General features: G+C 51.3%; 1 protein-coding gene across 3 annotated transcripts; it reads left to right on the top strand.

The window, feature by feature from the left end:
- Positions 1-7607: 7607 nt before the first annotated feature.
- Positions 7608-27263, top strand: GLIPR2 (GLI pathogenesis related 2). 3 transcript variants are annotated; one of them, XM_041004627.1, is made up of 5 exons: positions 7608-7700; positions 17119-17227; positions 17551-17654; positions 19476-19553; positions 26731-27263. In XM_041004627.1, exons 1-5 carry the CDS (start codon positions 7688-7690, stop codon positions 26889-26891), a joined length of 465 nt encoding a protein of 154 aa, XP_040860561.1. In that variant the 5' UTR covers positions 7608-7687; the 3' UTR covers positions 26892-27263. The 3 variants fall into 3 exon arrangements, with proteins under 3 accessions (XP_040860561.1, XP_040860562.1, XP_040860563.1); XM_041004628.1 differs by lacking the exon at positions 19476-19553; XM_041004629.1 differs by lacking the exons at positions 17551-17654; positions 19476-19553 and having other exon boundaries at positions 7618-7700.
- The last annotated feature ends 599 nt before the right edge of the window (positions 27264-27862 follow it).

Genomic DNA, 27862 nt, shown 5'->3' with positions numbered 1-27862 from the left:
AATCAGTAACACACACACAGCTTGTAATGTCTGCCAGAGACCAGCTCCAGCTGACTGAGAGCTTGCAAAGGATGTGTGGATCGGCAAGGAAGAGACGTGGACCACTATAGCATGATGGTCATAATGGACAACTCAAAAAAGCTGCCTTCTTTATTTACACAGAAATCATCACAAGCTTTTGCACAATATCCAATTGTTTCATTTGTGCTTCATGGTTAAGGGAATACAAAAACAATAATAAAAAAACATTATTATTATTTTATTCAAAGAAAACATTTTCAGCAAACCGTTATCCATTCAAACTGCAGTCACCCAACTGAAGCCAGGAACTCCACCGTTGGCAGCACATGCAGTTACATAGTGACGGGTGGTTTGCTTATATCGAAAATCAATTCTCACCAAGCCCAAACTAATATTACTTAAAATATGAAGAATACAAGATTAAAAGGAAAGCCTGTGTAGGAGAGAAATTTATAAAGGCATATGTCATAGATTCTTTACTAAATCTTATAATCAATCATGCATTAATTACTATCACCTTCACCTAGTACTGATTCAATTATTTTTTGTTCTTTTGTTAAAAGGCAGTGAAAAAGATCAAGACAACTCAGCCTTTCTACAAACAGGGCCTTTACAAGAAACTTCTTTTTATCTTAATAAACTATTTTCTTTCCCTAAATATAAATGCCCATAAGGTAGAAGTTTCAAACCAGTTTCTTGTGAAGGCTCACAGCGTTTGTCTCCCTTTAGAAGATGCCCCATATACTTTCTGCTCTACATGGTGGGAAGCCAAAATGCATCATTTCATGTGATACAGCAGTTCGAGGTTGTGTGGTAAATAAACTGCTTATACCTCCACAGTTGTCATCTGTTTCCAAGATATTGCCAAGTCATTTCTTTCATTTTTAAGATTTGTTTTATTTTTATTACAAAGTCACATATACAGAGAGGAGGAGAGACAGAGAAGAAGATCCCCCATCGAAAGACTCATACCTCAGTGACCACAATGGCCAGTGCTGTGCCAACCTGAAGCCGGGAGCCAGGAACTTCCTCTGGGTCTCTCATGCGGGTGTAGGGTCCCAAGGCTTTAGGCTATCCTCAACTGCTTTCCCAGGTCACAAGCAGGGAACTGGATGGGAAGCAGGGCTGCCAGGATTAGAACCGGTGCCTATATGGGATCCCGGTGCATTCAAGGCAAGGACTTTAGCTGCTCGGCCACTGTGCCAGACCCACCAAGTCATTTCTTAAGGAAAACATTACTTATATTAGGGCAAGCTCCAGGACAAAGGTGGGCACATAACAAGATGTTTGGAGGCAATGTGGGCTCAATTGTAGTATTGGCCATAATGCCCAGACCTGAGCTAATCTAAGGCCAGGAACTTCCCCCTAGGTCTCCTACATGTGTGCAGGGTCCCAAAGCTTTTGGCCATCCTCAACTGCTTTCCTAGGTCACACACAGGGAGCTATGTGGGAAATGGAACAGCCAGAACATGAACTGGTGCCCATTTGAGATCCTGGCGCATCAAGGCAAGGATTTAGCCATTGAACCACCACACGCTAGGCCCAAGCTGCCAGTTTTAAATATAGATAAAACACATGATATCAGAGGGCCTGGCTTTGAGTCCCAGTTCTGTACCCAATTCCAGATTCCTGCTAATGTGCACCCTAAGAGGCAACAGATAAAAGCCCAGACACAAGGGTCCCTGCCACCCACAGGAGAGACCTGGACTGGGTCCCAGGCTCCTTGGGCATCTGGGGAGTGAACGAGCATTTGGGTGTCTACCTCTCAAATAACTAAATTTTAAAAAACAAAAGTTAAAAGAGAAACATAGTAGTAGACATGCCTACAGTGCTTATTATGCACCACGTACTAGTATTTGACAGTTGCACACGCTTGGTGCTCACCATCATCCTGTGGGACACGGACTGTGACTAGTCCTGTCTATAGAGCAGGAAACGGTCAAGTAACTCATCCAAAGTGATCGCTCCTATCAAGTTTGCATTTTTATACTTGACAGAGCATTCCATTTAAAAAAAAAATGCAATACAACAATAAGCTGCACTTGCAAACTGTGTCTTGTTTGTTTCCATGCCACTCAATATATCTAGCCTTAAAATATGTCAAAACTGGGGCTAATATTCTGACCTAGTGAGTAAAGCTATTGGCATGGGCACCAGTAATGCACCTGGAAAAGCAGCAGAAGATGGTCCAAAGTCTTTGGCCCTGCACGCATGTCTGAGATCCAGAGAAGCTTCAGCCTGGCCCCACCCTGTCCTTTGTGGCCATTTAGGGAGTAGGCCAGCAGATGGAGGAGCTCTCTCTCTCATTTTCTCCTCCACCCCATAACTCCACCTTTCAAATAAACATATTAGTAAAGCTATGATTCCATAAAACACACAAAAGCAATCTTACATGCTGCTGTGTAAGAGAAGTCTTTGGAGTTCACTGAAAGAAGGAAACAAAGGCTGAAAATCAAGTGAATTTACTAACTCTGGCTGAAATAAGGCTAGGACGACTGTACTAGTATCCAACTACGTAGATTTCACAGGAAGGAATATTACAAAGGCCTTTCGTGATGATAAAAATCCATTTATCAAGGTGATATAAAAGCATAAATGTTGACACTTCAAACAGAAGGGTTCAAAGTACATGGGGCAAAGATAATAAACTCTAAAGAAAAAACAAACAAATCTGCAGGTCCAGCTGAAGACCCCAATGTCACCTTCCAGTGACAGGACAGGCAGGCAGGAAGCCAGGGAGGATGAGACATGGGAAAAGCCACTAGCCAATCTGGCCTATTTCTTCTAGCAACAACAGAAGACCCAGTCTTCCCAAGTAACAGGGAATATTTACCAGCCTAGGCCATATTCTGGCCATAAAGCAATTCTCAGTGAATGTGAACAGCAGTGAATTCATACGAAATGTATTTGCTGACTACAACAAAAATAACGGGAGCAATCAGTGACTAAGAGATATCAGGAAGCTTTCAAATACTGGGAAAGTAATCATTTACCTTTTTAAAAAAATAAAATATTTTATTTACCTGAAAGTAAATATTTTATTTACTTGAAAGCACTGGTCATCTTCTGCTGCCTTCATTCATTAAAAACTCATAAACCAAAGAATAAATCATGATAAAATTGGCACTTCTCTGAACTCAGTGAAAATGAGTTCAGTGAAAACGGGCTCAGCACCGTGGCGCAGCCCGTTAAGCCACCACTGGAGATGTTAGCATTCCATAGGAGCACTGGTTTAAGTCATAGCTGAACCTCTTCTACCCATCCCCTGCCTGGGGAACAAATAGAAGACGGCCTCATGCTAGGGCCATGTCGGAGACCAAGCTGAAGCCTGGAGCCTGGTCCAGTTCCAGCTGCTGTAGTTTTCTGAGGGAGTAAACCAGCAGATGGAAGAGTCACTCTCTCACTCTCAATGCTTTCTGTAAGCCTACCTTTCAGATAAATAAATACATCTTAAAAAAGAAACAAAGAAGGAAAATGGAAACACAGCATCTAACTCGGTGGAATACAACTCAAGCCAGACTCAGAAGGAAATTTATCATGCCAAATGCTTGGGTTAGAAAAACAAAAAAGAAAGATTTAGAATCAATAATCTCAGCTTCTTTCTAAGGAAACTGAAACAAAACAAAACAAACAACAACAAAAACCCAAATCAAACCCAAAGGAAGCAGACAAAAAAAAATTGAACACAAAAGGTAAATCCACAAAATCATAAACAGGAAAAAGGGTAAAAAAAAAATCAGTGAAGCCAAAAGCTGGGTCTTGTGGAGGCTCAAGAAACAGCACAGCTGATCCTCACCAATCATGGCAGTTACGTTTGGAAAATCACAGGGGCTCTGACTCAGCCGGGACGCACCACAGCACGGGCTCAGGCTGCTGGGAGCCTCTCGTCATAACTTCCCATCAGCCATCAAGAAGGCCCTTTGCCTCCTGCACTTCTAGTTAAAGACACCTTCTGCACGGTGTGGTGTTGTCTCAGGACACAGGTTGCATGATGAACTGTACCACATCTCCATCTGTCAGTTCTCTCCCAATGCCCACAATGACCAGGGCTGGGCCAGGCAAAGTCAGGAGCCAGGAGCTCCATCCAGGTCTTCCACCTAGGTGGCAAAGACACAAGTAACTTGAGCCATCTTCTGCTGCCTCCCATGCATAGTAGCAAAAAGCTGGATCAGAAGCACGCATGGGACTTGTTCCCAAACACTGATATATCATGCAGACACCTAAAGTGCTATCTTAACCACTTAGCCACAATGCCTGCCCCTGGGAGCCATCTTTTTTTTTTAATTTATTGACTGATTTGAAAGACAGAGAGAGGAAGAGACAGAGGAAAAGAGGGAGAGGGAGAGAGAGAGACCAATGCTGCATTGGCTGGTTCACTCCCCCAAAGGGCCACAATGGCTGGAGCTGTGCCAGGCTGAAACCAGGAGCCAAGAGCTTTACCTGGGTTTACCATGTGGGAGGCAAGGTGGTTTTCTATCACTTTCCCAAGTCCACTAGCAGGGCTCTAGATTGGAAGCACAGCATCCAGGATTCAAACTGGGGCTCAGAGACAGCATCTTACCCCCACTGCATCAAAACACTGGCCCCAGGAAACTTTTTTTTTAAGCGATTTTACTTTTATTGGAAAGTCAGATATACAGAGGAGGAGAGACAGAGAGGATCTTCCGTCCGTTGATTTACACCCCAGATAGCTGCAATGGCCGGAGCGGAGCTGATCTGAAGCCAGGAGCCAGGAGCCTCTTCTAGGTCTACCAAGTGGGCGCAGGATCCCAAGTCTTTGGGCTGCTCTCAACTGCTTTCCCAGGCCATAAGCAAGGAGCTAGATGGGAAGCAAGGCCACCAGGACATGAACCAGTGCCCATATGGGATCCTGGCACGTGCAAAGCAAGGACTCTAGCCACTAGGCTGCTATGACAAGCCCCCCAGGAAATATTTTAAACAACAAAATCACCAATAAAAAGGATGAAAATGCAAAGAAAAAAAAAAGAAAAGAAAAAGTGACACTGAATAGACTGCAAAAAACTACTCGTTTTCAGCAGGAGGGCGGAATCCAGAAGACAGCAGCACCTTACTGACCCTCAGACAAGAACCTGTACGTCCCCATTCAGGGGTTTCACCTCTCTGCACGCGTCCTCCAGGAGCCACACGGCAGGGCCCCTTAGGGAAGCAGAGCCTGCAAGCACTAGGATCCCACATGGGTGGTTAGTTCATGTCCCGCTGCTCCACTTCCCTCCCAGATCCCTGCTTGTGGCCTGGGAAATAGTCGAGGATGGCCCAAAGCCTTGGGACCCTGCACCTGCGTGGGAGACCCGGAAGAAGCTCTGGCTTCAGCTTGGCTCAGCTCCAGCCATTGCTGAATCAGCAGATGGAAAATCTCTGTCTCTCCTTTTCTCTGTAAAATCTGCCTTTCCAATAAAAATAAAGCTCAAAAAAAGAAAAAGGAATAATATTCATGCTACACTATTCTTCAGGAACATAAAACAGACTCCTTTTCAAACTATTTTACAAGACCAGTTATCCTGACCCCAAAGTCTGCAGGAAAAAACAAACCAAAAACATCAAAACCAATACATGACCAAGTAGAGAATTAATCACAGACTAATATCTCCCACCATATAACTAAGAGAAATGAGAGAATAAACAGAAATGTATAACAGGCTGATGGATCAGCCAACTCAAAACATTAAAAAGCCAATTGTTAGGACCCATATAGTGGCAAGCAAAGCCCTGTCTGCGAAGTCAGCATCCCATATGAGTTCCAGTTCATGTCCCGGCAGCTCCACTTCCCATCGCGCTCCCTGCTGGGGCCTGAGAAAGCAGTGAAGGACGGCTTGAGTGTTTGGGTCCCTGCATCTAAGCAGCTTAAGGTTTGCTACTGGCCATTGGAGCCATTTGCAGAGTGAACCAGTAGACAGGGGATCTCTCTCTCTCTCTCTCTTTTTCCCTTTTTTTTTTCTTTTTAAGATTCCCACCCTAATCTAAGGGTTGTTAAATGTTCGATAAAAATTAATGGAAGAGCTAAAACTGGGGTGATGTTGTGGCATAGTGAGCTAAGCTGCCACCAGTGGTGCTGGCATCCCATATGGTCACCAGTTCTAGTCCCAGTTGCTCCACTTCCAATCCAGCTCCCTGCTAATGCACCTGGGAAAGCAGCAAAGGATGGCCCAGGTCCTTGGACCCCTGCATCCATGTGGGAAGACCTGGAAGATACACCCTGCTCCGGCTTTGGTCTGAGCCAGCTCCAATTGTTTTACAGCACTAGATACATTTCAGTGCTGTCCCCACCACATGCCTGGTGCTTAGGCTACCCTGAGAGCACCCAGCAGTACCCCTTTTGTAGACTCCACAGATGACCCCATGCTGGGACTCTGGCCCCTCCCTTGTCAGCCCTCCCACCTCTCAGGCCTCACCTCTGAACCAAGAAACAGTCCCTGCAGGGTCTCTGCATGCAGACAAGAGCTGTCTGCCTCCACTGTGATCTCAGAGTTTGGGTTACACGGAAGGCACTTTCTAGAGACCGATCTGGGAGTCCTTCTGATCAGTTCCACGGGGCTTTGTGGGCAAAACAGGAAGGACGCTGAATGTCACAGCGGGTTCGCTCAATACCCGGCACCGGATGTTCCTTCCATCTGGAAGCCACTTGAGCAACTCTGAACAGGACAAGTGCTGAAACGCAGCCGAGGGTGTTGACTTGGCAGTGAAGGAAGGAGCAGAGAAGGCAGTGCCAGCCCTGATGCTGCTTTACTGCACATCTGCAAACCCACCCCCTGGAAGACCAGCTCACGGGGGATCTTCATGAGCAGTCTTAAGGTGGCCCCTTTAGCAAGAGTGGAGGAGGGGTTCCTTGCCCAGGAAGGACTTTCTCTGAGGAGACCCAGCCTGCATCTTCACCCAAGTGCTTTTTGCACACAGTGGCCAGGGCCTTGACCCAGGACCAAGGCCAGAAAAGGCTGGACCTTTGGAAGCTCCAAGGCATGGGTAGGGATGGGGCTTTGTGCCAACCAGCTAAGGGAATAGCCGGAGGCAAAGGCAGGAACTGGGGAATCCCAGACTGCAGAGCCACACTTCAGGAGTGGGGAACTGGACTTAGTCTGGGGAGCGACAAGGGTCAATGGGACAGGGTCAACAAGGTCCCAGCTGTGGTGTGCCCCCATCCCAGAGGTCAATGGGGTCCAGCTCCATGTCGGCTGGTGCTCATCACCACCCCCCTTCCCGCCCCTAAAACCGGACGACCTGCCAGCCGAAGGCCACTGCACAGGGGAAGGGGACACCCCCGGATCTGAACTGAATGCCAGGGGCCAGTGTAGCCAGGGGTAGCATGAATCCTCACCCCCCAGTCATGCTGCAGCCGTGAATTTCGCGGTCCTCGAGGCGTGGCAGCCGTCGAAGACTCACCGGGAGCCCCACGAGTGACAGATGCGTGGGCTTCTCTCCACGCCCGGCAATCGGCATCAGGAGAGGGGTCCACTGGGGGGGAGGGCGAGCGCCAGCGACCCTCAAATCCGCCCGGAGCGCCTCCGCCCGCAGCTGTCTCTGCCTTCCTTAAAAGGCAGGGGCCGGGCGGTGCCGAGGGAGGGACTGCAGCTGCCCGGCCCCTCTGGGCCAGTAAAGCGCGGGCCGGCCCGGAGCGCAGCGGACACCCAGCGAGGAGTGCGCCTAGCCGGCCATGGGCAAGTCAGGTGAGTCCAGGAGGGGCCCCGGCGGGCCGGGCAGGGGGGACCCAGGATCTCCAGGTCGGCAACTCTGGCGGGCAATGCCCCGCGGCGGACCAGGGTCCCAGGAGCTAGGCGGCCCCGGGCGCGCCTGACCCGGTTCCGGCTGCGATGCGGGACCCAGAGCGCGGGATACAGGCACGCTATGATAGAGATGCCCAGAGGCGCCGGACGGGCAGTTTCCGGGGCAGCCAGGAAGGCGGGTGGCGGTCTGGCCGGGAGAGAAGGAGCGAAGGCAGCCCCAGGGAGGGTCCCCCTGGCAGTCGGCCAGAGATGGCGTCAGGGAGGGCTTCCGAGGCGTGGGTGAGTCCTGCCCCTGCTTTGTTTCGGGAGGAGGATGGAGTGAGAGGGGAAAGTCCCCAAAGTGACAGCATCCTGCGCCGCACCCCCCCCTCGCCCCCCGACTCCGCTCAGCCTCCCCACGGCCGCGCCCAGTGCCCCCGCCGTGCCAGGCTACGCTTGGTCCCTTCCTGGTGTCGTTGGGTGTAAGGTCACAGCCCCCAGCCTCCCTGCTGGTCATCTGGGAGTTGGCCAGCCCCGCTTCTTTGCGCTCTCCACTCTGGCCGTTCTGTCGGAGGCTAGCACCGGGGTGCCTCCCGCCCTAACCCACCCACCCCCACTCTGCTCCCCCGGAGTTTTTTGTTTGGTTGGTTGGTTAGTTGGTTTTTGACTTGCACTCAGCACTTCCACTGTTCCTAAGCTGGCTCTCCCGGAGGAGCGGCCCAGCCGCGTGCTATTCTGCCTATTCCTAATAGGCCTCCCTGTGGCGGTCTGGGCCTCGCCGAGCCCCGCTCAGTTCTTCGGTGCAGCTATTGAAGGGGCTCACGCGTCCCGCTTCCTTGGGGTCCTCAGCCTCCTGGGGGAGCTTTAAGACCCTTCTTGCGTCCCGCCTCCAGGTCCTGGAGATGCCAGCGCTGAGAGCTGCTGCCTTCCCTGGCAGTGCTCCTAACCAGTGAGCCTGGGGCTCGGGGCTAGCCCTGACCCTGGTAACTCTGCTGCTCTGTGCCTCCTTGCCCTCCCGGACAATGACGGTGGCCCTGGGGAATGCCCAGGTTCTTTCACAGTAGGAGAAGATGTCCGAGGGATGGTCTTAGCAGAACTCTGTCGGCTGCTTTCTCTGTATACACACACCTATGATGAACTTTGTAAAGACAATAAGAGATTAACAATAACTAAGAACAGTGACAACAAGGTAGATAATAAAATTACGTGAATGTGGTCTCGAAATGCCGGATTCCCCCTGCTCACCCTTCTTGTGATGCTGTGAAGCCACCCTTAGAGAAAGCGCTTTGGGGTTTCGCTTGCACCTTCAGTAGAATAAGGGTGATCTGAACGCAGGCCATGCAATACTGCAGCAGTCCATGCGATAGCCAAGTGGCTGCTGAGTGATGGTGGGGCGGGGAGGAAGGTAGTGCATAGAGTGTGGAAGTGCCGGAGGGATGGATGACTCACCACGAGTGGGTTGGAGTGAGGAATCTAACATTTATGAACTGCTTATTCCTGGAACTTTCGATTTGGATATTTTCAAACCAGGGATGGCCATGAAACCATAGGAGGCGACACTGCAGGTAAGAGGGGGCTATTATAGTTAGAACAGGGTAGAATCATAGGTGTGTGTATACAGAGATGAGGCCACCTAGGATGGATGGGAAAGCACTTGGGAATCTCTTCTTGGGGAATGAAGTATGTAAAGTTGCATTTAAAAAAAAGATTTATTTATTGGAGAGATACAACTTCCATCTGTTGGTTCACTCCACAGATGGTCTCAATAGCTAGAGAGCTGAGCCAAGCCAAAACCAAGATCCAGGAGCTTCATTTGGGTCTCCTGAGGGGGTGTACAAGCCCAAGGTCTTGGGCCATCTTCTGCTGCTTTTCCAGGTGTACTAGCAGGGAGCTGGAGTGAAAGTAGAGCACCTGGGACTTAAATCAGCACTGAAATGGACAGCAGCACCACAGGTGGAGGCTGTGTGGCTGTGCCTCAACAGGCCTGCACTCGCCCCAGCTTCTCAGTCCTTTGAGCTGCTCATATTCAGTTGTGCCTCATGGTCCTGTCTGTTCATCCCTCCCTCTCACCATCTTCCAGTTGTGTACCTAGCGGTGTGAAGCCCATGCTGGGGAGGGCATAGCCCTTATCCCATCAGCAGTGTTCCCTGGGATGGGAAAATGAATGAATGAGCTCATAAGGGGATAAGAGGCACCATATGGCTCTAGAAGAGGTGGGAAGTGATTCCAGCTGCAAGGTGGTTCAGGTGACAGCAGTACGGGGTTAGTGGGAGATCTGCAAGGGAGCTCAGCGCAGGTTCCTAAAGGGGCTGGAGGGCCAGCCCAGCGTGTCTAGGGAACCCTGGCTCTGTCAGCTGGAACCTGGGGTACCGTAGAGAGGCAGGGCTAGATGGAAAAGCAGCAGGACCAGGCTGCTGGTGAGCTGACTGCAGAGGAAGAGGGGCAGATTTGCTGACAAGTCAGGGTCAGAGGTGTGAAATGGCAGTGATGTAGGACTGGAGACTAGACAGGAGGCTTCTCTCAGAGGAGGATGACTTCTAGCAAGCGCCCGGGGTTGGTGGCAGGAAGCAGGTTAGAGCCAGTTGGATTAAATGCTACCACCGTCCCCTCAATACACACACACAAGAGCCTCACAGATTGCTAGCCCAGGGCTAGCTCCCTTGTAACATGCATTTTAATTGTCTTCCCCCACATATAAGCTCTCCCAAGTGTCCCTAAGAGAAAATAAGTGACCCAGGCCCAGTAAGCCCTTCAGCCTGGGGCTGCTGGCTGCATCCATGTGGCAGGTGGCACCCACAGAGATGCTTCTGCACAGGGCTCCATGGGATTCATAGAGACCACTGTAAGCCAGTAGATGCTGTGGAGCAGTGTGTTAAGCCACCACTTGGGATGCCCGCAGCCATCACAAGAATGCTCAGTTCGAATCCTAGCTACCGGTGCTTCCAGTCCAGCTTTCTGCTAATGCGTAAGAGGAGTACAAACTTGGGTCCCCACCACCCACATGGGAGACTAAATGGAGTTTCTGGCTCCTAGCTTCTCCCTGGCTTACCCCTAGCTGCTGTGGGCATTTGACGGGTAAACCAGAGGGTGGAAGATCTCTGCTCTTCTGCCTTTCAGATAAATATATATTTTTTTTGATAAATAATTTTTTAAAGGGATCAGTCCCTGCCTCTACTGAGACTCAGTTTACTCAGCACTCCTTTCTTTTTCATTTCCATTTTTTAAATTATGTTTTTTACAATCTTTACATAGTTAATTAGGGTAAAAAGGCTCAAGGGCTATAGGAAAGTGGGTAAGACTATTATTTCCATACTGTTTCCTTCATGTATCTGAGGTAAAGGGGGATATTAAGGGAGAAGCCCCACCCAGTCTCCCACCCACTCCAGGTCCCTGATGTGGGGAATGCTCCGAGGGTCTTGCTCAAGTGGTTTTGATAGTTCAGTAGTTATGAATTGCTGCCAATCTCGCCATTCCAAGCACGATGAGGTCATTGAAAAATCCACTGATTGGCATAGTCCATCATAGAGTCTCTGTTTGCCCAGTATTTCACTGCCAACATATAGCTGAGGTGGTTGGTTGACTTGTTCTGTTTTCTCTCTTTTCTTAGTTAGGGTTCTGAGTCCAGCAGTTCGATTGGGGAGATCCCCAAAGAGACTTTGTCTGAGGTGTTCCCAGACCCAGATTCTTGTATGTACTAGCAAGTACAGGGCCTGGCACAGTCCATTGCTCCGATCAGCTGGTGGTTGCAATTGCTGGGTAGGTTCTGTTTCCAGCCCCGACTTCCACTGGAACCAATGGGTGTTGCAGTCCAGCCATTCAGCACTCCTTTCATCTTTAGCCTCTGTCACACCCACAGCTGCTTGGGGTAAAGGCCATGACTTGAAACTTCTCACACCACTGACTATTCTGTAGGGAGTCTAGAGTCCAAACTCCTAGAGCCTGCTCCCAGCCCTGGTCTCTCTGAGAAGCCTGGATACTCAACAGTTACACCAGGCAGAGAAAGGAAGCCTTTTGCCCTAGTAACAGTGATGGTCCATCATCTGCCTCCTGCACGTCAGATAAAGAGACCGCTAGGTGCTGCCAGCTGTTTTAACTGTGTGCAAGGCGACTGCAATCCATCCGGCTTTCTAGATGGTGGGAGGATTAATACCTCGACAGACCTAGTCCAAGCTCACACCCCACCAGCCAAGTGAGCAAGCCTAGATTATACTCTGGCTCTCTGCTTCCCCAGCTGCCTACTTTCCTATCTGCCACCCTGGCCACTGACCTTGGCTGAGCTGGGCCCTCCCCCAAGCCCTCTTAATCATCTCTAAGAAATACAGCATGCCTCTGCCCCTATCTCCTGCCACCAGCACAGCAGAAGTGAGAGTGTGTTGCGGGGCGGGGGGGGGGGGGGGAGCGGAGCGGTGTGCATCAGTGCCTTCAGCCCTCACAATAGCCCTGCGAGGTGGGTCCTGGCCACCCCGGGCTCATTTATGGGGAAAATGTGGCACAGTGTATTCCAGCCACTTGTAGTAGGTCACTTGGCTTGGGAAGGGCTGGGACTTGCCTCTTGAATTTCCACTTTATAGGAGCTGCCCATCTGGAATACATTTTTTTTTTAACCCCAATGATCAACTTGATACTTTCTTCACTAGAAACAGGCAGAACCAGCTTTGCCCAAAAGGCGAGACCACACAGCCTCTTGCCAAGGTTGGGGGTTGGGGGAAGCTGTTCTCACTTCCTGCGCTGACCCCTGACTGCCCTGGGCTTCTCTGGTGGCTGCCTGCACTCTGGCAGAGAGCCCACGTGGCCTCCTCCCTCAGCCCCAGGGAGCCCCTCCACAGCTCTGACCTTTAGCTGCAGCCCCGTACTTGCCCCCTGTAACTCCTGCAGCATCTGTCGCTACGGGTGTGCCCTCACTGCACGCCTCCTCCCTCCCCCACTGGCTCTTGAGAAATCAGCCTCTTCCGCTTCTCTCCTCCAGAAACCCCAAGGCTATGCTGCGCCTGCCTCCCAGGGTCTGTGTGTTGCTTTGTTTCCTAGGTTACCATCTGCATCCTCGTCTGTCTTCTGTCCCCTGGGTTAGCGGGTCAGACCACAGGCTCCACATTCCATCAGTCCCCCTGGATGTGATGGGTCCACTCCTGGAGGAGTTGTGGAAATTTAGGCAAGTTCCCTTCTCAAGCCTCAGTTTCCTAGTCAGAAAGATGGGCAAGGCCAAGGTTGCTAAGATCTCACCTAGGAAGGACTGGCTGGCCAGTAGGGCACCTGGGCCTGTCTCGCCTGCCTGCTCAGTTCCCCCTGCCCTCCTGCAAAGAAACAAGGATGTAATCCCCGCCCTTCTCCATCATGGATGGCTGCTTGGACTCTCCCTGCCTGTCCAGGGGCTGGGCCGATTTTCCTTTTCTTTCTTTTGTTTATCAGTGTTCTCAGGTTTGTCTGCAGAAGCTGGGTGTGCCTCTTGTTGGGTGTGGTCACCCCTGATAACTTGCTGGATGATCTTGGAGGAGCTACCTGGCCTATGACGCCTGCCAGGGTGAGAAAGGACTCCTGTGACTGCCCATGGTGTGACTGGTGTGACTGTGGGTCCAGCTGTCCTCCCCCACCACCCCCGCTTTCCAGCCAGGACACCCTGCCATTGCTTCCAGGAACTCAGGCCTGGCTTGGGTTCCAAGCGAACCCAGGCACTTTCACTTTTGTTTCTGGTCACTTCCCACTTCCTGGGAGTGCAGTGACCAGTTTGTACCAGCGTTTTATGTCCTTGCTGCCAGGGAGCCCGCAGCACCTGTAGCACTGTGGGGTCCAGGGCACATGGACGCCCACACAGAGTCTGCCTTGAAGCTGGCACCCCTGGCCAGGTGTCTAGTATGGTGGTAAAGACACCATCGGGGCCACACCCATCTCATGTCATAGTATCTAGGTTTGAGTCCCAGTGGCATTCCCTGTCTAGCTTCCTGCTCATGCACACCCTGGGAGGTACTGGGTGATGGTCCAACTACTTGCGCCCAGATTGAGTTCTGGGTTCCTGGCCCCAATCACAGTTAATGCAGGCATTTGAGAGGAGAGAACCAACAGATGGGAGATTTCTATGTCTGTGTGTCTCTGCCTTTCAAATACATAAAAAATAATTAATTTTTTAAAAACTGGGCTCACCTTAGCTATCCACCTGCTCCCATAATTTCCCCCTCTCACTCAGTGCTCCAGGATATGCCTGGGTCTCTTTTCCTCTGGCCGCTTCCATGCCCTTTGCCTCCTTAACTTATGCCTGTTGAACTAGGAACAACTCCTCCAGGCAGCCTTCCCTGGTTCACTCTGGTATACATCCCACAGTCTCATGCGTCTCTTGGTGTTGGGCTAGTTCCTGCATGTCCTGCTTGAGACACTGGACCTGGACAGAACTTTAGGGTGGTCCTTGTCAAGCCTGTCACTCAGTGCTGTCCCATGCCATTGCCCGGATATATGATTGTTGTAATCCTTCCATCTCCTTAGAGAAACTCAGGAAGCTCTTTGTTCATTCTGCCTCCTCTCACATGAGACTTTAAGGGAGTTTCGACTTGGAAGGGAACGGACCATGTGGTCTCCATCTAGCTCGTTACCTGGGGTGCCAGCCCCTAGCACTGCTCAGAAAGGCCTTATTTAGGCTGCCTAGAAATCTCTCAGCTTGCCTTTTGCACCACCACCCCCTGCTTCTCCCTAGGACACCCCAGAATTCATCAGAGGCCTCACCAGTATCCTCCAAGGTCTGGTCTTCGTCAGGATGCATGACCCTGGTACCGCTACTAAGACTCCTCTCTCACATAGGAACACAAATTCAGATGGGCACTGTCTCTCACATAGACTGGTTGAAGCAGTCCCGCCTGGGGGTCCCGTGGACTCTGCCATCCCCCACCCTGCTGACTCCTGACCCTGTCACTCATGAGATGCCCACCCGTTCCCATCCACCATGTCCTCCTAAAGTGTTCTTTCCAATGTTCCTGTGACTGCAGCTGCATCACTTGTTGACCTTGACATCTCTTTGTGGTTCAAAAACACATCACAGAAAAGGTGCCACCTTAACCATTGGAAAGCTCAGTTGGTCATGTTACAGGTGCTCATGCTGCTGTGAAGCAGGTCAAGCCTCAGCTGCCTGCAGGATCTGAAACTTGGCCCTCATCCAACAATATCTTCCTCTTTCTCCCGCTACATCTGACGTCTCTGTCTTTCCTAGGAACACAGGCTTGCCCCACCTCTTGATTACACACAAGCTGAAGGCTTCTCTCTGCCCTCTGCCCCAGCTTAGTCAACACCTGCAGCTTTTGTTCATGTCTCATCTCTGTCAACCAAAACCTCAGGAATCTGGGGTTTCAGTTCCCCCAGCCCATATTACTCTCACCCCAGTGACAAGGCTGCTGAGCCCCAGCTTTTTTTTACCACTCCCTCTTTACCAACACACACACACACACCAGACACTTGAACCACCACTTCCTCCACATGCAGGCTTGACAGTCTCCCTCTCTGAGGGCTCTCCCTAAGGGTGAGATGAGGAGTGGCCCTTCCTGTCCCCTCAGAGGCTCTTTGAAAGCCATCAGTCCCCAAGTATCTGGCCCCAAGAAGGGGGAAGAGGTTTTCTATCAGGTCTTGTCCTTAGCCTTGAGGGAAAGGTTAACAAGATGGTGATGTGACCCCAGCAGGGCACTGAGTATTCCCCTTCCTTCACACTCAGCTTCACACCCTTCCGGCCACCACCCACAGCCAACCCTCAGGGCACAGGCTCAGTGCCTCTAGATGGGCCTCATCCCACCTCCCTGGAGGAGTGCCCTTAGACTGTTAAGGCCAGTGCTAGGTGCCTCTCTGTCTCAGCCTAGCTAATCCTGCCCACCCAGGACAGAGCGCTCACATCAGGGGTTACCTGCAGACTGGGTTAGGTTGTTCTTCCTCCAACTTCCTCTTGTACCTACACTCATCTTGGCTTTTGTCACAATGCTGCTGGCTGTTGACAAGGCTGTGTCCCTTCTGTGTGTGAGCTTTTCGGGGGCAGGACATGGCTGGGTTGTCTCTGGACCTCTAGAATACAACCATAGGGCCTGGCCCAGGGGAGATGCTCACAGAGCAGATGGGTAGATGGGTAGGCTGGAATGGGGTGGATGTGAGATGGAAGGATGGGTGGGTGGTGATGCTGGCCACAGGGTGGATCAGTGGATGGATGAGTATTAGATGAAGACTGGAGGGATGGATAGACAGTATTGGATGATGAAAGGGTGGTATTTGAAGGGTGGGTGGTTGGTTGATTGGTTTTGGATGAGTGTTGGATGGCTAGATTGCAGATGATGGATGCTATTTGTTAGATGATGGATGGATGATGTTTGTTGAAGGATGGATGGGTACATGGGTGGTTTGGGGATGGATGTTGAATGGACAGATAGGAGATGATATTTGATGAATGATAGTTGGCAGATGGGCCAGTTATTCTGAATGGGTATTGTATGGATAGAAAGGAGATATTGAATGAGTGGATGTTATTTGTTAAATGCTGGATGGATGGATGGATGGATGCATGGATGGATGAACGGACGAATGGGTGATTTGAATAGGTGTTGGATGGATAAACAGGGAATAACTAATCAATAGGGTTTTGTTTCAGAACCAAGTTGGTATAGCTTCTTTCCACTACTGACCTTGCCTGCCCTGTCTTTACCTATTTCTTCTCTCCCTAATCCTAGCCCCCTTTGACCTTGTTTTTTCTGAGATCATGACCAATTTGGGCAAAACCTCCACCTCTTAGCCCACTGCAGCTGTGGACCCAGTTAATGGCCCCACCCCAATCAGCACCACATTCTTTCCCATGTTGCTCCCTGCCCCTGCTTCCTCAGTGCTGCCCTTCCCTCAAGCTCTCTTCCTTGATTGTCCTTCACTGCCTTGATTTCTCCAGGCCGGGATGGGCGTCCTTCTTCCCCAGCTTAGCACAGTTTCCTACAACAGGCCTTTCCAGGTTCCCTCCCTCACTATGGGGCTGGCCTGAGATACCCCAGCTTTCCCAGGTGTTTTCCTTCAGGGGTCCTAGGGCTGACCATCCAGCCCTTCAACATCAACACAGCACCTCCTGTGCGCCTTGTACTCAGCCACTGGCAGAGTCTTGCAGAAGCATAAACCACATCATCACCCCACCATAGCCCTGCCCGAGGTTCACCATCACCTTGGATAAAGACCCAGCTCTCCAGCATGGCCGGGGAGAGCTCACAGCATCACAGGGTCTCCCTATGTGGAGATGTGGGTGGCAAAGGACAGACACAAGACGAACAGCATGTAGGGTGGGGCCTTCTGGCTGGCCTCGAACTAGGAGCTGCATGGACGTATACCATTTACCTCATCTACGAGGGTCTTTTCACTGCACTGAGCCCCTCCCGCATTGCTATCGTTTCAGCTTCAAAACAGTTCAATAATGAGGTCCTGAAAGCGCACAATGAGTACCGGCAGCAGCACGGTGTCCCTCCGCTAAAGCTCTGCAAGAAGCTCAACCGAGAGGCTCAGCAGTGAGTGCCCCCAGCCCTACCCGGGGATGCCACTGCTGTCACCAATGGGGAAAATGCCAGGACTGCTCCCTGGAGTGTGGGTTTTGGTGTTGGATCCAACCCAGGCTTGAATCACACCATTCTGCCACCTGCCCCAGGGCAGCTCCCTTGGAGCCTCAGTTTGTGCCTCTGTAAAAGGGTCTGCTGGAGGCCACACATACAGGCGGGATGCTCCCCTGTTTCCTCTATGAAAGCAGAAGGGGATGGAGGCTCGGCCTTGCAACCCCTCCTTTAGGCTTGGCCAAGGGGGGCCCTCTCTGATCTAGCCCCATGGACTCTGGCAGGTACTCCGAAGCCCTGGCCAGCACAAGGATCCTCAAACACAGCCCAGAATCCAGTCGCGGTCAATGTGGGGAGAACCTGGCATGGGCATCCTACGATCAGACAGGTGGGTTGCGACCCCAGCCCTGGGCCTGGGTGGGATTTCCTACGACCACCCTTCTGTCCCCCACACCCTCCATGGGAACAGGAGAAACTCTGAATTCCTGGAATGGGCTGCAAGCTGACTTCAACTCCCTAAGTGTTTCGCTGGCTGGCTCAGGGCCAGCCAGCTCAGGGTCAGCTAGATGAGTCAGACGTGCCATCTGCTTGGGCCTGGCGGGGGCGGGGACGGGAGTGGAGAAGTGGAGGGAGACCAGCCTTCCTCCCGTGCTGCTGCCACAAAACCTCCTCACTCTCCACTCATCCTCCTTTCCTCACAATTTTCTGAATTTAATTTTTAACAATGCTGGTGATAAACAACAGGGCTATTTTCACTTTGGAAACACAAACCCTGGTCTCTGGCTTTGTAGTGGTGGAGTGATCCTCCATGCTGACCAGACATTCCTGAGCTCGCTGGCTCCCCTTCCTGCAGGGCTTTTCAGGAACAAGAGCAGCGTGAGCTTTCCCGTTCCACAGAACTTCCTGTAAGCCCCAGTGGGGAGAAAGCATGACTCACTCCCTCCTTGCTGGCCTCGCATTCCTGGGAGTCCCCAGGAACATCCCTGAGACCTCCAGCACCATTCGCCCTGGGCTCCCCACCCAGCTGTACCCCCTTCTGCCTGCAGCCCATGGCCAGGCACAGGCTGTAGCTCCCCGGAGCCTGGAGCAGACGCAGGAGGGCCAGAGGGAGACATGGAAAGAGGGGGTAAGTCAGGGACCTCCAAAGCCCTGGCTCCCTATCCTGCATGCCAGGATCTTTGGCTGAGCTTTTTGAAAAATGCCGTCATCCACGTGTCTTTTCCAGGAGGTCTGAGCAAGGAAGCAGGCATCCAGCTGTCCTAAATGCTTCCGGAACAAGGCAGGCCCAGGTGTGGCTCATGGACCAGAGGAGCAGCCGGGGTTGGGCCAGAGATGCAGACTCGCAACCCTCCCTGGTCCAGCTGACCTCAGGGTTTGGACAGGGTCCCTAGCCACGCCTGCCTGCCATGTGACAGCCAAGACTCACTGCTTTATGGTCGAAGGCCCTGAGCTCTAGGCCTGGGATCAGCTGTGTACCCTCTCCCCCTTTATTTATTTTTTAATTACTTTTTTTTTTTAATTGGAAAGGCAGAATTACAGAGAGGGAGAGACCAAGATCCTCCATCCAGTGCTTTATTTCCCAGGTGGCAGCAGTGTCTGAGGCTGGGCCAGTTGAAGCCAGGAGCGTCTTGCAGATTTCCCATGGGTGCAGGGGCCCAACCACTTGAACTATCAACTGCTTTCCCAGGCACATTAGCAGGGAGCTAGATCAAAAGTGTAGCAGCTGGGACTAGAACTGGTGCCTATCTGGGATGCCAGCATTGTAGACCGTGGCTTTACCAGCTGTGTCACAGCACCAGCCCCCAGGGAATTAATTCGCATCTCCACCTGTGGGGCCCGTGGCTGGCTTTCCAGCCATTTGTTTTCACTCTGCAGGAGTACATGTGGGATGAGAAGAGGCCAGAGCCTCCTAGAACCTGGGAGCACCATTAGGAGGTCCCAGGAGGACTCTGTTCAGCTTTCTGGTATAGAGGCCCAGAGCGGGCGTGGCCTTGGAAGGACTGCACAGCGAGTCCACAGCAGGCTGGACACACAAACTCAGGTCTGCTGGATGCAGGCCAGCAATCCTTCCTGTCCTTAGCCTGGATGCCAGGATGAAGCACCCGGGAGCCTCAGCACTGGATGTTCTCTCAGACCCCAGATTGTGGCCCTCGGTGGTGGGGCGGGCGTGGCTCTGGGTGCAAGCTCTGAGGGTGTCTTTCCTATACAGGAAAGGAGGTGGCCGACAGATGGTACAGTGAGATCAAGAATTACAATTTCCAGCAGCCTGGTTTCACCTCGGGCACAGGTGAGTGCACGGTCCCAGCAGGCTCCTGGGCTTTTCCCAGAACCCTTGCAGACTCCAGAAGGGTACACCAGGGAGACTGAAGAGGGGAGTCCATGGCCACCCCACCCTCCCTCTTGCCGTCACCCGTGCCAGGGGAGGAGCCACTTGCGGTCTCCACCTCTGGTGGGTTTTCTCCAGTAGTAGGAGGGAGTGATACCTCTAAGAGACACTCACTCTTTCCTGCTGCTGGCCCTTGGGGCAGGGGCTCCTGCAAAGCCTGCATGGGTGAGACCCGGGACAAAAGTAGCACCATCTGCCCTGGCTTTCCTGCCACACAGGATGCCAGAGCAGGCAGCGGGAGGCTGAGGTGGTGAGGTGGGGTGGGAGGGGAGATGGGGAGGGACTCGCCTTGTCTCCAGTTTTCTGGTTCCAACAAACCTCCAGCCGTAGTATCCGCTTGTAGGCAGGTTGTGGGCACCTGGTGATGCACTTCCACACCACTTACTGGTTACCAGTGCCATCACGCCTGTAGCTTTATTCTGCCCATTTGAGCTTAAGGGATGCTGAAGTCTATGAAGGAAATGAGGCTTTTCCTAAGCTGGCAGTCCCAGGTTCGAAGCAGATACCATAGCCCCTTGTGTGCAAGGGGATAGGGCTTAGGTTGCTATAAACGGGGTTTGCTGTACCCTTGAAGGTCCTCGGGGCCCACCATGCCTCAGCCTCCCCGAGACCCTCAATCTGCGCACCCCACTCCCCCATTGCTCAGGGATCTGACTGCATGGGGGTGGGAGGGGTGCTGAAGCACACTGCCAGCTGCTCCCACCCCAGGCCCTTCCTTGTTTATATGTCATGGGGAACGGGATGCTGAAGCCGCTCAGGGATTGAGAGGGGCCATTGCAATATGGCGACTGGCCCAGGGCCAGGAGGTGGGGTTGGTCTCTCCAGCAGGTAAGCAGGAAGTCACAGGGATAGGCTAATGCCCCCCCCATGACAATGTCATTGCTACTGGCCTATCAGATAGCGCCAAGTGGACCCACGGGGATAAGTGATTGGTGGAGAACGATATAAAAGTAGCCAGTAAAAGCTAGGCAGACAACGAAGGAAGGACGGGACGGACGGATGGACAACTGTGACAGACAACAGAAAGATAGATAGACAAAGACGGACGAGAAAGACTGGGGGGCAGGAAGAAGGGTGGCAGAAGGGAGACGGGGAAAGTACAGGAAGAAGAACAGGAGGAAGGGTGCAGAAAGATGGCCAAAGAGGCGGGGAGGAAAGCTTAGACCAATGGGGACAGGAGCAGCGGAGATAAGGATTTAAACGCAGCCGCTTTTGGCAGTGAGCATGCCTCGTCGTTCTAGTGTTGCCACTGCTGGGTGACGGTGACAATATGTGTAATTTGAATGGCCAACAGATAGCCTCCATTCCCAAGTTCATCTGCTTAAATGCCTGCAGTAGCTGGGGCTGGATCAGAGCAAAGTCAGGAGCCCAGAACTCAGTGGACATCAGGGACCTGGACTCTTGAGCCACATCACCTGTTGTTCCCAGGATGTGCATGGGCAGAAAGCTGAGCTAGCCGGAGGAACCAGGACTCCCACCTCGGGCACTTCCGTATGGGACGCGTAGGTGTCCTAACCACTGTACCAAATGAGTGGTTTCTTCTCCTTCCTTTGCTGTATTCTGCTGAAATGTGTTTCCATGCTTATTCTGAAGGAGTAACACTTTTACATGAGAGGAAACTTGAAAGTTCTATAAGGTGAAACATTTTTTCTTTCTTTTTTTTTAGAGTGAAAAGTTTTCATTCAAGCTCTAACTTCTAGTCTTCTTTCCCCTCCTCCTCCTTCTCTTTCAAGATTTGTTTGCTTGAAAGACATAGCAACACAGAGAGAGAAAGGGAAAGAGAGAGAGATCATCCATCCACTGGTTCACTTCCTAACACCCACAGGAGCCAAGGCTGGGCCGAGGCAAGGCCAGGTTTTAGAAACTTCATCCAGGTTTCCCTGTAACTTGGGCCAGCCTCTGCCAGTTTCCCAAGCACATTAGCTGGACTGAAAGCACATTAGCCAATGGCTCAATTGGCTGATTTTCCCCCTTGCAAGCAGTAGTACACATATGTACACCAGATTGTGCCCAGTTCCTCCATTTCTCATCCAGCTCCTCGTTTGTGTCCTGGGAAGGCAGAGCGAGATGACCCAAAGCCTTGAGACCCTACACCTGCATGGTCATTTGGAGAGTAGACCAGCAGATGGAAGATCTTTCTCTCTGTCTTTCCTTCTCTCTGTAATTCTCCCTTTCTCATGAAAATAAATGAATCTGAAAAGAAAGAATGCCAGCAAGCCCGGTAGCTAGGGCTGGCACTGGTGCTCTGAGGGGATGCCAGCGCTGTAGCAGGGCTCTCTGACACCCTTCCTTCTCACTGGTGACAACAGTGTTTGGATGTCCAGGAGAGCCATTGAGCTTAGGCCGGCATCTGTGAACCTGCATCCTCACTTTCCCTCCTTGCCGGCGTCTTGCTGTGACCTGTGCTGCAGTCAGTTCTTCCTTAGCAATGCACAAAGCATCACTCGTGCTTTTTATCATTGCATCTTTTCCTCTCTTGCAAGAATATACTGTGACTTGCTTAGTATGTCTTCCAAAGATATATTCTAGTAAGTTTATGTCCTGGGCAAGATGGAGAATGTGATGTCTTTTTTAAAAAAAGATTTATTTTTATTGGAAAGGCAGATATATAGAGAGGAGGAAAGACAGAAAGGAAGACTTTCCATCCACTGATCCACACCCCAAGTGGCTGCTATGGCTGAAGCTGAGCCAATCCAAAGCCAGGAGGCAGGAGCCTCTTACGGATCTCCCACGTGGGTACAGAGTCCCAGGCCTTTGGGTCATCCTCTGCTGCTTTCCCAGGCTACAAGCAGGGAGCTAGATAGGAAGAGTAGCTGCCAGGATTAGAACCAGTGCCTTATAGGATCCTGACATGTGCAAGACAAGGACTTTAGCCACTAGGCTACTGCAACGAACCCAATGTCTTTAAAAAAAATGTTTTTTAAAAAAGGAAGCCAGCATTGTAGCATAATAGCTAAAGCTGCCACATGTGGCAGTGGTATCACGTATGAGTGTAGATTCTAGCCCTGGGAGGAAGGAAGGAAGAAAGGAAGGGGAAAAATTAGAGCTCTTATTAGTAAATCAGATTTAGAAACCAGTGTGTATCTGATGGTGGCTAAGGAAGTTGTGTCCTTTAATTAATCTGTAAATACTTGTAACTTAATTATCTCTGTGCAGCTCACAGCCTCCCTAGCTAAAGGAGAAACTGCTTAGTCTCATCTTTTGGGAAACTGCCTCATGCGTTCCCACCACTGTGTGCGTCGTTTTGCCAGCCAGAGAGAGATTCATGCAGGAGCTTCTTCCCCCCTCTCGGAGATGGAGAGACTGGGTCCCTGGCCTCCGTGGCACCTGCCAGGGCTGCTAATGGCCAGGAGCCCAGGGAGGGTGGGCAGCCAGCGTGGCCTCTTTGTGGTACACTTACTGACAGATGCTCATGCAGCTTTAGGCCCGTGGGGGAAGGAGTGGACCCTAAGGGCTCTTTTCTTCTCATTCTTATTTCAGTGACAGCACCTGTGGGGATGGGTGTCTGCAGTTAATAACTTCCATAAATCTTTTGTGGACGTAGACAAAGAAATACAGCATATTGAGATTTTTAAAATTATAACAATAGAGTTCAATGGGGCTTGAGGAATGACACAAAATTTAGTCAATGGACATTTTTTTTCTCAGTCTTTACTGTGTACAAGAAAGACACGGTGGGGAGTGTCTGTTTTGCTCTTCCCTGAAGGGTTAGAAGAATGTGGATGCCAGTCTCACTCTCGCTGTGTGTGTGAGTTCCCCCTTCTAACCATCTTTAGGTGTAGGTACCAGCACTGAGTACACTGCCATGTACTTACTAGAGTTGGTTGTAACAACCATCAGCATCCCCCATCCCCAGAGCCTTTTCACCTTCTCAGATTGACACCTGCACCCATTGCCCACCTGCTCCCAATCACAGCCTCGGCAGTCCCTCCTCCATCTCCGGCCTGGATGGATTTGACTGCTGCATGCACCTCACTTAGAGGAAGCCATCCACTATTCATGATGTCTGGCCTGTTTCACACAGCATGTTTCCAAGGTTCACCACATGTATCAGAATTCCCTTTGAAATCTGCATCATCATCCACTCTGTTCACTTCTTTTGTTTTTTTAAGATTATTTTTATTGGAAAGACAGATACACAGAGAGGAGCAAAGAAAGAAGGAAGAGCTTCTGTCCATTGATTCATTCCCCAAGTAACTACAATGGCCAGAACTGCACCGATCCAAAGCCAGGAGCCAGTGACCTCTTCTGGGTCTCCCACGCACGTGCAGGGTCCCAAGGCTTTCGGTGGTCCTCAACTGCTTTCCCAGGCCACAACCAGGAAGCTGGTTGGGAAGTGGGGCTACTGGGATTAAAACTGGTGACCATATGGGATCCTAGTGTGGTCAAGGTGAGGACTTTAACCCCTAGGCTACCATGCCGAGCCCCACCCCTTCCTTTGTTGATAGGTATTTGAGTATGTGGCTTTGGATCAACTGGTTCACCTCTCTATATGCATATGGATATAGAAATAGGTGACTCTCTGCTTTCAGTACTTTGGAGCTACACCCAGAAGCAGAATTGCTGAATCATTTGCAATTCTTGATCTTCTTTATTTGTTTAAGATTTATTAATTTATTTGCTTTAATACTTTTCTATTTTTATCTGAAAGACAGTTTTACAGAGAAAGAAGGAGAGACAGAGAGAGAGAGAGATCTTTCATCCACTGGTTCACTCCCCAAATGGCCAAAATGGCCAGAGCTGAGTTGAGCTGAAGCTGGGAGCCAGGAGCTTTCTTCCCCTGTCTGCCACATGGGTACAGGGGCCCAAGACTTGTGTCATCCTCCGCTGCTTTCCTAGGACATAAGCAGACAGCTGGATGGGAAGTAGAACAGCTAAGACACAAAACAGCACCCAAACGGGATGCTGGCACTGCAGGCACAGAATTATTATGCTACATCACCCAGTTGTAATTATGCTTAATTTTTGAACAATGATTATCCTGTCTTCCACCACAGCTACCCCATTTTTTTCATGCTCACTCACCTCTGATGTGATGCCTGAGCTCACGTCACTGGCCCAGTAACTGACCAGGTACTTAGCAGAAGACAGGGCGGTGTGGGTGAGTGAATGCACTACAGGGCCATAGAAGCACATGGAGAGACAGGAAGGAGGAACACCCACCTCTACTCCCATTAAATCCAGCGGCTTTGTGTCAAGCAAAGAATCCCTCACGGCGTCTGGTGAGAGGAGAGTGGGAGGCTAGGCTTGCTGATGAAGGGCACGCAGCTTGAGATGTGGGAGCCTGGGGGGGAAGACATTTCCGTGAAGCACCTGAGGTGTGTGGAGAGCACAGCGGTAGCTTGCAAAGGAACAGAGCTGTTCAGCTCCAAGGAGGGGACTTTGAACATGGCCGTCCCCTGGTGTAGGTCTCAAAAACCTGTCACTATGGAAGGCCTGTACTGCTATTGGGAGATAGATGCTCAGTCTCAAATGGTCTACCTAATGACTTTTAATCATTTATTCCATCCATCCATGCATTCATTCGTTCAGCAAGCTTGTTTTGTCCTGTTCGTGTGCAGCCAATGCCAAGCTGCTGGGTATACCTTAATGAACAAAACAAACTTGGTTTCTGCCAGTGTGGGACTCATAGCCTGCTGAAAGAGCTAAGAAATACTAAGTAGCCAAGCAGATGTATCACTGTCAAGGGTAAGAACACTAGAAAGGGGACACAGGCTGTATGGAGGAACATCTTAGATGGGTGCTTGGCATGTGAAGCAGTGAAGATGCTGGTTGAGGTGCTCATGACCCCCCAGCTGAGAATCAGGGTCCCTTCCTGGTTTCTACCCCTTGGTTCCAGCCTTCTGCTAATACAGACCCTGTGGGGGAGTGGTGATGGCTCAAGGGATCGGTTGCTGTTGTGCACACAGGGGGTCTGGATGGAGACTTGGACTCCTGGCCTCAGCCTGACCCAGTGCTAGCCAACACGGACCTTTGGGGAATGAACCAGTGGACAGACACTCTCTCTACTGATCTCTGTCTCTCCAACCAATAAACAATAAATAATCGAGTTTTTTTAAGAATGCCTAGGGGGAAGTTGTTCATTAAATAAGAGTGTTTGCAAAAGGCATCTTTGACAAGTGACATATAGGTCGACACCAAAGGATAAGAAGCTGCCAGTCATCAGAAGAGCATTGTAACCTGGCAGACCACTGGCAAATGATCTGGCAAATAGGCCAAAACATTCATTTCCATTCTAGGTGCAGTTGGAAATGAACAAAGGGAAATCAACAGCTGTGGCATATGCTCCTGTAGGATCACTCCGGCTCTTTATATAGAAAATGAATTGGAGGGGATGAGTGTGGAGGCTGAGGACCCATCAGTTGGCTACTGGGATGGCTCATACGAGGGGTTGGTGGCCAGCGTGCACTTGTGAGGGTAGATGCCCTTAAGGTGTATCTTCTAGTTGGGTGGTGGGCTGTTGTGGGGGACATGAAGGAAAGTAAGGAAGGCAGACTGCCTTTCGGAGGATGTGCCCTGGGGTATCATTGATGGAAATGGGGAGGGTCCAATCAGGGCTGGTTTCTAGGGGACCAAGTTAGATTTGCAAGGGCCGTGAGTCAGTCTGAGTGAAGTGTTCAGTACATTACTGTTGGGAACACAGAACTGGAAGTTGCCTTATAGGAATAAAACTGGAAGCCAGGATAAGATGAACTTGTCTAAAGAGAGAGGAAAAGAGAGGCCAGGGTTGAGCCCTGGGACACTCAAGCCTTCCCAGGTTTACAGGTGAGGTGGAGGAACAGGAGGAAAGAAGACACGGTGGCAAGAGGAACTGAAAGCACACTTTGCAGAAAGGAGGTGGGTTCAGTCTACCGTGATACCCGCTCCTGAGAGCAGATGGGGAATGGAACTAGAGGCCGATGCCAGGCCGGGTGGCAGCACCTGAGCTGGCGGGATCCCTGGCTTTGTCATCGTCTTAGCAGGTGGGGCAGCTTCCTGGCCTTGGCCAGGGTCGGCGTGGCTCAAGCAGTGCCAAGCCTGGCAGGATGGTACCAGGGCACACACGCTGCTGCTGATTTGGCCATTTTACTCTTTACAGGGCACTTTACGGCCATGGTGTGGAAGAATACTAAGAAGATGGGTGTGGGGAAGGCATCGGCGAGCGATGGGTCCTCCTTCGTGGTGGCCAGATACTTCCCAGCCGGCAATGTTGTCAACCAGGGCTTCTTCGAGGAAAATGTCCTGCCCCCCAAGAAATAACTGCACCCCAAGTGCCGGGAAGGCAGGAGACTTGAGAACATGAAGTGCCTCGAACCGTAAAACCCAGCTGTGTGTCTGTCCCTGCAGGGGTGTTTGTGTGCACGGGTGATGCGTTGCCCACATCCCTGGTACACACCTCCGGACACTCAGTCCTGCACCAGCTCACTCCTACTGCAGCAATGAGCAGAAAGCGCATGTACCCTGGTGGCAGGGCTAGACCACAGTTTTCTGGGATGGAGGATGGGAGGGGAGGTCAACTTATAACCCTCTTTGGTGCTCTTGTAAACAAGCTTCTTTCCCCTCCTGTCCATCCTTGGAAGTTTTGTGCTCCAACTGTTTGTGACACCAAGAAAGGAAATTCATGTCATGTGATCTTCCTGTGTTGCCCTCTATTCTTGGGAAATGCTTTTGACTCTTAAACCTGCCCTGAAGCGTGACATCAAATGGGGTGGGGAAGCACCTGGCTGTGAAGCACCTTCCCATAGAGCCTTGGCCTCTGCGAGGGCTTCACCCATCGATAGTGGAGACTGCTCAGCTGTAAGACATGATGTCATCCTACATGGGAGGGTGGTTCCCGACAGAAAGGGGAGGGAAAGCCACTCAACTCCCTTGCCTCTTTTTACATTTCAGTAGCATGCCCTGACCCTTGCTTCCCCTCCTTCCAGCTTTTCAGAGCTCACTGTGTTGTGCCTGCTTTGTGGAGAGCCCGGTCAGGCCTGGAGATTCTCCTCCCCCTAGGCTGGATGGCTCAGACCACCCCCTGTTCCGGGAGAGCCCCTCCATGCTGTCTGGGCTCCTGGCCAAGTGGTCTTGGCTGCATGAAGTCACTGAGTGTGGATAGGGGTTCCGGGTGAGCTCACTGCACCCCCCACCCGGCCTCCAGCCTTCCCACACAAGGCGGGGCCCCAGGCCTGTTCCTGGCAGCTGTGGCTGCAGCTGTGTGATGGCTCCCTGTCTCCCGGAATGTATGA

This window comes from Ochotona curzoniae, unplaced genomic scaffold (genome assembly GCF_017591425.1).
Source record: "Ochotona curzoniae isolate NIBS_2020 unplaced genomic scaffold, NIBS_Ocur_1.0 scaffold_3208, whole genome shotgun sequence".
Taxonomy (NCBI): domain Eukaryota; kingdom Metazoa; phylum Chordata; class Mammalia; order Lagomorpha; family Ochotonidae; genus Ochotona; species Ochotona curzoniae.
The sequence above is the reverse complement of the archived record's forward strand: the minus strand, read 5'-3'. Positions and strand labels throughout refer to the sequence as shown.